We start from the raw sequence: 11,367 nt of genomic DNA, 5'->3' as shown, positions 1-11,367 counted from the left end.
ATCTACCATCTTCATGTGCAGAGATTAAATCTAGTGAATTATCCTCTCCCCTTCCTAATGTAACATGGTGAAAAGTGTTTGAATGGTAATCAATAGTGAAACTCTCATCTCTCTTTGAGGGAAAGGGTAGTTTCCTTCTTGATCTATCATTCACCATTTTTCCACCATTACACTCCCAAAGGTCATGGATTAATTGAAATTGGAACTAAAACCACTATCTTTCTAAGAGTGTTCTGATTAATAAAAAGTGGGATAAGAATGTTAATACTTTAAATATTCTTTTGTTAATTTATTACAAGAAAATGAGGTTAAAGATAAATTAGAAATAAATGCAACTTCATACTTGAATATGATGCTTTGTTGTATTAAAATTATATGCTATATCAAATTTGGATGATTCCTTCTTGGATGCTATAAACTAGGCAAATCATTCTTTCTAACACACATGTGCGCACACACACACACACACACAAAATAAAAATCCATCTTTCTTTCATCCTATAGAAGTCACTGAATGATAACTTGCAACCTCTATTATTTACAAATAATCTAAGAAATTTGAAGACCCAAAGTTTCAAGGGATTTGTGAAATTATATAAAAGAGAGAATGGCCAAAATAATTCTATCATAATAACACTAAAACCAAAAGAGATATAAAAAATATCTTGGATAAAAATATCATAAAGGAATAAAGAGTGATCCATTTTCTTCCTAAGAATAGTATTCACAACCTCCATAAATCATTAATAACAAAAATAGGGTCATACAAATCTACAATTTTCAGCTATGTAAGTAAAATTATATTAAAAATCTTGATGTGAAAACATGATAGTAAACTTAAAAAATAAAATTATTCATTAGTGGACTCAACTAGAAATAAATAATAGTGTTAATCTCTACAAATGATTACACACATAGTTCAAAACATGGAATATAATTCTTTGGACTCGATGAGTGTTACATTTCATAATGCAAACAAACAAGCATGCCAATTTAATGAAAATTTCTAGTTGTGCTGGTTCTCTAGGTTTTTAGCCTTCTCTTCATCATACCATATATCCCTCTTTATATCTATTTTTCTATTTATTATTCAAGATATTTTTATTTATTTTTAATGATATAAAATAACAAAATTGTATCTATATATAGATATAATACACACCTATGTTCTTGTTTTATGGTGCCAACAAAAGATTCTTTTAAATATTATATAACAATCTTGTTTTTTTAATTTTATTTCTTATTTTATAATAAATATATCATGTAAGTTTAAATACCTTCTATCTAGAAAAATATGAATTATATTATATTCGTGTGTTGAACACTACATTTTATTATATTGAACAACATATTTTATATACTCAATATATTTAAAAATTATAAATTACATAAAACTATATTTCCTAATGTGACTAAACTATTGCATTGTATTTCTTAAACTCCACATTTCTTAATTTTTATTCAATGAAATAGTTTAATCACATAATAACTAATACTTTCTCTATGGTCGTTGGTTACCTGGACTCCAAAGAGTGATTTTAAAATTAACACAAATGGTTACTCTAGGGGTAATCCTACACTAACTATGATTATAGGTGTTAGTTGGGATAGTTCTGGTTCTATGGTGTTCTTTTTTTTTTTATGATTACTAGTGTTGGGACTAGTAACCAAATGGAAACTCATGCCCTTCTTAAAGTGCTATAGATAGCTTGTGAGTTGGGTCGGAAGCATGTTGTTCGTCATTTGGAATCTATGATCTTAGTCGCTCTTCTCAATAAAAAGAATTCTATGAGTTCATCTTGGCATCTTGCATCTTTTGTTGCCCAAATTCATTATTTATCTTACACTTCAATTCCATCTCTTTTATCTATAATCCTTGTGAATGGAATGCTTTTGTTATTTTGTTTTGCTAAATGGGCATCAAATGCTCCTTGTGGATGCATCATTTGGGATTGGGATTCTCTCTCTCCTGAACAAGTTGCTCATTTTTCACACCTACTTTGACCTGATGTGGGCTAATTATTATACTTTTGGTTTGAGATTTGTTGGATTCATGAAGTTTTGGACTTGTAGGTTTGTTGGGAGATATTTCCAGCTCCTTGTTTTTCTTGTTGTAATAGCCATGACTATTTGAAAATTTCTTTGTATTGTATCTGGAACCTTTTCTTAATATATTTTAGCTTTTTGCTAAATAAAAACTAATATAAATGCAATATGTATTTTTCTTTGTATTTATTATTTTTAAATATTTATAGATATACATAATTATTATTTTCAAGTTAGTTATTATAATCATGGTTTTGAGGCACATTTTTCTGCTTGTGAGCTTCAATCTATTGAAAAAAGAAATATTTTAGTAGTTGAGATTTGTCAATTGTCTAGACTTAGTGGTTTGGGTTTAGCTATCATGATATTGGTCTCTCTCTAAATAGTGCATATATGAATCTGAGCATAGGATGTATGGTTATATACTTGGACACATGAGGATGCATATGAGGAGCTTGATGTCTTAGAAGTATGCAGGAAGACTCTATAATTGTATTGTAATTTTTTCATTGTTGGATAATACATTGAGGATTGTTGCTTTTGGATATAGGTTTTTACCTGTAGAGGGTTTTTCTAGGGGTATACCTTGTGTTATCTTGTGGAATATCTTTGATATTTGCATATGGCTATTCTATACATTTATACACATGCTTTTCTCTCATGAAATTGAGTATAAAATACTTTGATCAACCTATAAAATTTTCCTAATGATTATAGATTATTTATTTCTTTTCCTTAAACACAATATGATGTGCTAATTAAAATGCATTATTCTATTTAGAAATTAGAGTTTGGTCATCAGTACAAGGCAAATGGATTTATTTTTAATCAAAATAAATGAACTTGAATTCATATTTGAAGTATATTTATATTAATCCAAGGATTAGCGGTAAGAGGCCTAACATGCAAATAAGCTCATTATGCAAAGTTGGACACTAACATGGTCACATTAAGGTCTATCCTATCATAATTTATTTGGTGCACATTGATTATTTTCTCATGTCTAAAACAACATGAAATCCTTAAAAGAACATACTAATGAGAAGTAGATATAGTACGATGTATTCTAATATTTATCAAAATCTAGAAAAAGATTACAGATAAATAAAGAAAGGACAAAATATGAAACAAAAGGTGAATTATCATATTAAAGAGAGAACACATTTCGAAGGCCACCTCCTTTTACATGAAAAGGTTAGGTGTTCTTAAGATCCTTTCCCTTTTTAAAAGGTTAGGTGTTCTTGAGACCATTGCCCCTTTTTATTATTTTTTTTGGTTAATATTTCTTTAACAAACACGTATCTTTGAATTATATGTCAAACATCTACATGCAATTTAACTTTTGATCTTTTTCAAACTATCAATCAAACACCCAAAGTAATAAATGTACTATAATTTGGTAAGGCAATTATTTAATATTGGATGTGTCAAAACTCACAAATCTAATAGCAATAAGTTTATGCTTAAATATAATCATTGAATATCCACGACTTAGTTGAGAATTGAGGGGAACTGTCACATAACTTAACAAGATTATGGGTTGGAGATCTCATGAATTAATTATTGGTATTTAGAATAGGGTGGAGCAACTCACATAGTAAACTAGTGAAATATATTGTAAATTTAAGACTAAATGACAATGGTGTAATTACAAACTAAAGAAATGGGATAAGAAGCACTTTCTTAGTTTTCACCATTTCATTCGCTTAAAAAGTAACTTCAATTAATATTAATAGCTAAAAATAATATGAACACATTAAACAATTAATAATTCAAGGATGTGGACATAGTGTGCACAATTTTCTCTCTAACATCTAGCTTTCTTGTCCACACATTTGCATTTTCTAATGGAGCTTTATAAAAATCTCAAAATCGAAAGAATTCAACACATGTTGTTGATCACATAACTCATAAATGACAAAATAAATGAATCATTATTATATTAATTATGTTTAATTTCTCAAGCTACAACTATTGATCGAAAGGTTACAATCAATCAAAATAAAACCTCAAATATCCTAACTAATCAAATTCTTAATATTATCTTAAAAATAATAATTAAACTTCTAATTTATTAAAAATACAATCACCAACACATAAGGAAACAAAACTCATTGCAATACTATTACTTCACGCAAGTACTATAAGAAAGGTCAAAATAAAATTCACGGGACCAACAAAATCTGAGTTTATTAGAAAAACATCGAATTACACAAGAATCAACGAAATATGAAGTTATCAATGAACATTGGATTGCTGGGACACGAGATTCTTACTTTCAGGAAGAAAAAGTTGGAATAAAGACGTGAGCATTACGTTAGAATTTGCCCTTTGCCCCCCAGGTCTTACATCATCACAAATACGCAAGGAACCCTAAAATTCCAAGTTTACACAGGCAGTAAACTTCCATGGCCATCTCCGTCAAAGAAAAAATCGTTATGGAATACTTGCCAAGGAAAAACAGACAAATAAAACGGGTCAAATGTGTGCCACTTTAGTCGGGGCGTACCTACTTCTGACAAACCGACGTGCAATATCTCAAATGGAGCCACAATAATGATGTGAACGCTCTTCGAAATTGTCATTTCAGTCCCCAGATATTTATTAGATTAAGCTATTTGGGAGGCGGGGTTCTTGCAATTTTGTCTTGGTTTATTCTGGTAGGGACATTACCACGTCATCTTTAATACGTCTTCTTTATTTGGCCACCATTAATTAACAGTTCTTGTTTGTTTGGTATTTGAATTTAGGCGTGTTGTACTGACCCTGAAATTTATGGAACTGTAGGAAGCGTGTCTGACATGTTTAGTTCTCTAAGATTTAGGTATAGGAAAACAATTTTCTTCAAATCCTTCATGTAAATTACATCTGTCTTTTGTTTTCAAGGTAAATTACATCTGTCTTTTGTTTACAAGGGAGAAGAATACATAGAAGAAATTAGAGATGCCATTATCTGGACCACCTTGTTCTTTTACTTCGGATGGATCTTCATCTTGTCCTCTGAATTCTGTGAGATGGGATTTGCAATCGTCCCCTGTAAGAGATGAAGAACAGCAGAGATGTGATAACTGTGAGGGGGTGATGAATTGTTGTGTTGAAGGGAATGTGTTGAGATGGCCTCTATCACAGCTTAAAAGGAAGCGTCCACCCAGGCTAGAAATTCCATCAGCGGGGCCATTGTTGCACATCGAAAACCTAAGTGAGGAGCTGCAGAAGGAAATGTATGTTCAAGGCTCCAACTATTCTGTAGCCTGTAAAAAGGGTTACAGACAAGTTATGGAAGATGCTTATAGCGCTATTACTGATATTTCTCGCTATTCCGACCAGGTGGGTAAATGTGTACCATAACAGAGATTCATATTTTAGGACGCCGCTAAACTAGTTCTAAAATTGCATCTTAAAATTAGTGTTATTGATTGTTTGAATTTTTTTGAAAAATCAAATCTGTAGTTAATTCTATTGATCATGATCCATACTGTACGATTTTGGAACCAATTTAGCTACGGCCCATTTTTTACAATAGATCTACGATAAATAATACTCAATCGTGTTAAATGATTCTGTACTTCTTTGATGTAATGAAATTTCTGAATTTTCTTTGACGTAATGAAATTTCTAAATTTTCTTTCCATGATCCAACATCAGGATGCGTTAAAATCAGAAAAGTCATCATGCATTGCAACATACTAAAGATTTTATTGTTTAGGCTTTCTTCGGTGTGTTTGATGGGCATGGCGGTCACAAGGCTGCAGATTTTGCTGCCGAAAGACTCGGCCAAAACATGATGGATGCGTTCATGGAAGTAAGACAAGATGATAACGACATGGAACAGGCGGTCAGAACAGGTTATTTGACTACCGACGCAATTTTTTCTATGCAAGTAAGCGATTGACTTACTTGACAACACATTCTAAAGTTTAACTTACTAAAAAATTATTGTTTGTAATGTCCTAAACTTACTCAAAAATTGCTTGCAATTTATATGTGATGAAACTTACCGACACCCTTTTTCAGTGTTTAAGCAGCGGGGCTTGTTGTGTGACAGCACTGATAAGAGGAGGTAACATGGTAGTGGCCAACGCTGGAGATTGCCGTGCAGTTCTAAGTAGAGATGGCATTGCTGAAGCCCTTACATATGACCATAGATTGGAAAGGGAAGATGAGCGCCAACGGATCACAGATCTGGTAATTTCTTTTTTTTTTTTCAGCATTTTTCACATCTATTCAAACTTGTTATTTCCAATCTAAATCATACTCTCTTCTAGCAGGGTGGTTATGTAGATTGTCACAATGGTGTGTGGAGAGTACAGGGAAAGTTAGCGGTATCGAGAAGTATAGGTGATATAGAGATGAAGAAATGGGTAACAGCAGAGCCAGAGTTGCATAAGCTCAGCATTACGTCTAACTGTGAATTTTTGATATTGGCATCGGATGGATTGTGGGACAAGGTACATGCCCATCTGGTATTAGTAGGCTTTGTATCTAAAACTAGGTTTCATTACTAAAACACTGGAATCACTTACACAGATTATGAAAATATCATGCTTCTTATTAGGGTTGTTTATGTTTGTAGAATGGTAATCAATAAAATTCTTTAGGTTAGTGATTGTTTATTGTTTTTGAATGGCAATCAGTAAAATTCTTTAGGTTGATGGTTTCTTTTTCAGGTGGGCAATCAGGAGGCTGTGGACTTGGCAAGGGATTTCTACACAGAGAATTCGACAAGCTTCTCAAGTATAAGGGAAAGTTTAATAATGGGCTCATGCAAAAAACTTGTGGAGGTTGCAGTAAACAGAGGGAGCAAAGATGACGTAACGGTTCTGATTGTGGATCTCACTCAATTTCGCAGAGAGAGAGATTGAAGAACGAAATGGAAAGAATGTGTAGTATTTAGTGGAGGCAGTAAAGTTCTCTTTAAGGCTGAAGCCCGGTTTCCATGGATGGGCTTCTTAAAATATCTCAAGGGAGATTGTTAGGTTTTAGAAGTTTTCATAGATTTTGTAAGGTTGTAATCTAATGGAAAAGTTATATAAAATATGTCAGCAAGTGATGGTGAAAATTTTACAAGAATAGAGTCTCATGATTTTATTTTTTTTATGATTTTTTTTTTTTATATGATGGGTGAGTTTAAGAAGTTGTTAGTTTCATAATATTTTATAGGTACGAGGAATGCTAAATTTACAATTATATAATTAAATCTAAAAAAATATTGACAAGAATTTAAAAACTTATAGATGAATGAACATTTTAGAGAAAACACACCTACTTAAATGCGACATCTAATATATATGGGCTCTTTTTTTTCATGCACAAGATTATATTTGATCATTGATGGTGACTTGGGTTGCATAAATATGTAGGTAAGAGTGCCCTATGCAAAACCTATAAGTTTGAGTTTTAGGGATTACTGTTCATAAATGCATTATAACACACTATTTGTTAGGGATAAGGAGTCTAGAGTATGGTATACTTCATGCTTAGAGAAAATAGAAAATTGTAATCTCACATCCATGATGCAAAGAATATGTGAAGTTATAAGGAGTTGGGGATCAAATATACCAAAGCATTCATCCAACGCATAATAAAAATAATAATATGTCTTAATTCATGAAGCTAACAAATACTAAAATAGGAAATGTTAGGGTCAAGAATTAGGGATACCTAATAACTCAAGCCAAAAGTATTAGATTAGGGATATCCTTGCATCTTTGAATCTAAAAAATTATATGAAGGGAATTGTCAAAATTTAGGTATCAAGAATAGTAGAGAACTCATGCCACAAAAGTTGTGGGTAAAAAGATGATCAAAATTTTTAATTTGAAAGTTAACTTAGTATGAAGAACTAATGAGTAAAGGGTTTAAGGAAAAGCATGCTAGTAGGAAAAGTGTGAAATTATAACAAGGAGAGGAAAAAGAGAAAAGGTTAAGGAGAAGGGATGAAATGCAAGACAGCTTTCAAATCATAATATGAAAAGGTGAGAATAAAGGAGCTTAGGGAAAATGTATGTTAGGATGGAAAACTCTAAAACTTTGACATAAAACATGATCACTAGGAATTTGAACATAAAACTATCATGCTTATTACTTTTTGAACATTTATTTACAAGCACATTGGGGTAATAGTAATATTTATGCAAACTTTGACCAAAGGATACCACTAGGAACTATCTTAGATCAATTGCCTTAATGGAAAAAATAAGCTCAAATTTATAAAGGGGCTAAGACTCAAGCATTATTAGATGTAAGAAAATTGGATGTCAACAAATTTAATGTAAGATTGTATTTTTAATATTAGTTAATACCAAAGTTTATTTAGAAGAAATAGAAACAAAGAGTTGAACAAAAATTTGGGCAAATACAATGATATCTTAGAACCACCACATGGAGTAAGTATACATTGTGATGTAAGGTATACTATTGGTTTAATTTTGAAATTAACTCTACCTAATTGATTTTTGTACCATAAATAGTTTCTATAGAATTAAGAAGTCAAGTAGAAAATCTATGAACTCATGATTAAAGATACATCGATCCAAGATCATTTCATTGCAAAACTCTAATTGTCCCTACATAGAAGAAACATGACATGTGGAGGTTATGCATTAAATACAAACATCTCAATAAAATCATAGAAAGGAACCAATACCCTCTTCTAAGTTATTAGAATAACTATAGGATATAAAATTTGGCATCATCAAATTCATGTTGATGATATAGTCATTTGAAAGACAACCTTCAAGGAAAGAGAAGGTTTTATTGTGTAGACACCTAAAATGTATACTTGTATATTCATTGATATCACACCAAATCTACCACAAATCCATTTCAAAAAATAAATAAATACAATAATTTTTATTTTATATTGATAAGTCTCAAATATTTCATTAAAAAAACCAAATTTTCTTTCAATATTACTTGAATATATTACCTTTGTTTATTTAATTAATTTAACCAAATCAGCCTTTCTTCTAAATAATTAACCTTTTTTTATTTTGAATAAAGAAGGGTTACAATTTATTAATCACGAGAAATCAGCATAACAATAAACAAGAAACCTAGACCACCTAGGCCAAGCCTAACAACCTACAACAACAAAATTGATTCTACACCCAATAGAGATAACACAACCCACACTATCTATGAATATCATCTAAAATTAGGCTCTCCAATCTTTGGACACACTCCTTAGAATTTTTCTCCCAACAATGAACAATTTAATTGCCCATATTCTCTAAGGCCCATTTGGACAAGCCTATTCCATTCCCTTGAGATGTGGACAAAATAAATTAAGTACAAAGAACTTCTCATCTGATGAATATGTTCAACCATGACCACCAACCACATGATCTTGTCATTACTATTTTTCTTATTCAACAAATTGACCAAAATTTGTGAAACTAACTCACAAATGAAGTTATGCCATCCAAGCTTGAAATATATTTCAAAGGTGGTAAGAATAGCCAATGCTTCCATAAGGTTATTGGTCTATAAAATTTTATATATGGAAAAGAAGGATATGATAAAACACAATATATCTCTTACAACACCTTTGACTCCAACATGTCTCGAATATCCCTTGGAAGGCCCATCCGTATTGATCTTGAAGACCTCAGAAGGAGACAAATACTAGTGCCTAACTCTTTGAGTTTTACTAATTTGAAAACGGCCCCCTTTGGAAAAGGAAGGCCTCGCACTATTACTAGATAAAACCAAACCTTGCATCACCTCCACCACTTGAGACTCCAATGGGGATTTAATATTACACTTTTCTTAAATAGTTTCTTGAGTTATACCAATAATTCTCTACCAAACTTTCCTAACCACCATCTTCCTATCCTAAAAAATCTTGTGGTTCCTTTCTAACTAGATTTTCCAAATGATACAAGAGGGTCAAATACTCCAGTCACCTGAAGAAAGAAAGTCTTAGTAGGGGGCCACCCCATACTCATACAAAAATTCATGGAGCGAAGAAGAATGAATACAAACTTGCTTCCAAATACTACAACAATGTCAAATGGATTTATAGAAAGAACACAAAATAATTAAATGGGAATAGGTCTCCTCATCCTTACCATAGAAGACACATATAGGTTTCCTTTGAAATCTTTGCTTCATCAAATTCTCCCAGATAATACACCTATTGTGAGTGACCAACCAAAGGAAAAAAATTGTACTTAGGCCAAGAGAACTTATTCCACACTTGCTTCCACCAAGGGATTTCATCCATCCCATGCTTTTGTCTATCCAATTTCTGATACCCATTGGCTGCAATATAAACCTTTTTAAAATTAGGACACCAAGCCAAGACATCTTTTCTCCTCAATGAGTTGCAATTATGAAAAGCTAGAATCTGAGATAGCTCTTTGCATTCCTCCACTAATCCCCTTAGTGGCTATTCACTAGGGTCCTTCCACTAAAAAATCTCCACCTACCTCAATCTCTGAGTGGTTTTGAAATCCTCCACTCTTCTCCAACCAACCTCAAGGAAATTATTACAAATTTTTTGTAAATGTGGGTACATAAACATGATAGGAAGGAAACTATCCCATGAGTCATACTAGAAGAGGGCCTAAGAACCTCTATTTAAGATAAAAAAAAATCCTTTCTTGATTAAGCCAACTTCCCTTTTAAGAGTTTCATAGATCATATATCCCTTCCCTATCAAATAGATCCTAGGCACATCAACAGACTTCACTCCTCTAAAGTATTTGTAATTAATGATCTTTTCCCAAATCCAATCTTGATTGGTGCACTAGTGCCAAAACAACCTGGTAGCCAAGGCTTGGCTAGTAAGAGAAGCCCATCACAAATTTAAACCACCCTCTTGCTTTGGCCTATAAATAGTCTCCTACTTAGCCAAACTCAACTTAGAAGAAGCCAAATTTCTAGCCCATAAAAATTGTTGAGAAAGAGCACACAAATCCCTAATAAAACTTAATGGAGGAGCTCGAAAAAAGCACTTATAAATGGGAAGATCTTTGATCACCAACTTCAAATGCAACACCCTTCTATCATAGGAAAACCACCAAAGGGTCCTGAGTCTAAATCTACGAAATGAGATCTTGTTTCAAAATAAAATGGTATCTCATTTCACAAAAAATAAAATGGTATCTCGTTTTGTTTTATATATATATATATTTTATATTTAAAATGACTCATATATACATGAAATATAACATTTAAGTATAAGTCACATTTCAATATTTCCTTTTCTTTTCTTATTCTTTAAGTTATATTTCATATATATATTGATAATATGTTCAAGAATGGATTGAAATCTCTAGGAGTTATAATGAAAATTCTAGATTTTAGAAGATTTAT

General features: G+C 31.8%; 1 protein-coding gene across 3 annotated transcripts; it reads left to right on the top strand.

Moving 5' to 3' along the window:
• Positions 1–4,539: 4,539 nt before the first annotated feature.
• Positions 4,540–7,110, top strand: LOC131044240 (probable protein phosphatase 2C 25). 3 transcript variants are annotated; one of them, XM_059217928.1, is made up of 6 exons: positions 4,540–4,870; positions 4,962–5,373; positions 5,753–5,926; positions 6,061–6,231; positions 6,315–6,494; positions 6,714–7,110. In XM_059217928.1, the coding sequence occupies exons 2-6, from the start codon at positions 4,990–4,992 to the stop codon at positions 6,906–6,908; spliced, it is 1,104 nt and encodes a 367-aa protein (XP_059073911.1). In that variant the 5' UTR covers positions 4,540–4,870; positions 4,962–4,989; the 3' UTR covers positions 6,909–7,110. The 3 variants fall into 3 exon arrangements, with proteins under 3 accessions (XP_059073911.1, XP_059073912.1, XP_059073913.1); XM_059217929.1 differs by having other exon boundaries at positions 4,540–5,373; positions 5,792–5,926; XM_059217930.1 differs by having other exon boundaries at positions 4,540–5,373; positions 6,694–6,904.
• Positions 7,111–11,367: the final 4,257 nt, after the last annotated feature.

The sequence above is a fragment of the Cryptomeria japonica genome, chromosome 3, assembly GCF_030272615.1.
Source record: "Cryptomeria japonica chromosome 3, Sugi_1.0, whole genome shotgun sequence".
Classification (NCBI taxonomy): domain Eukaryota; kingdom Viridiplantae; phylum Streptophyta; class Pinopsida; order Cupressales; family Cupressaceae; genus Cryptomeria; species Cryptomeria japonica.
This window is presented reverse-complemented; position numbering and strand designations above follow the sequence as displayed.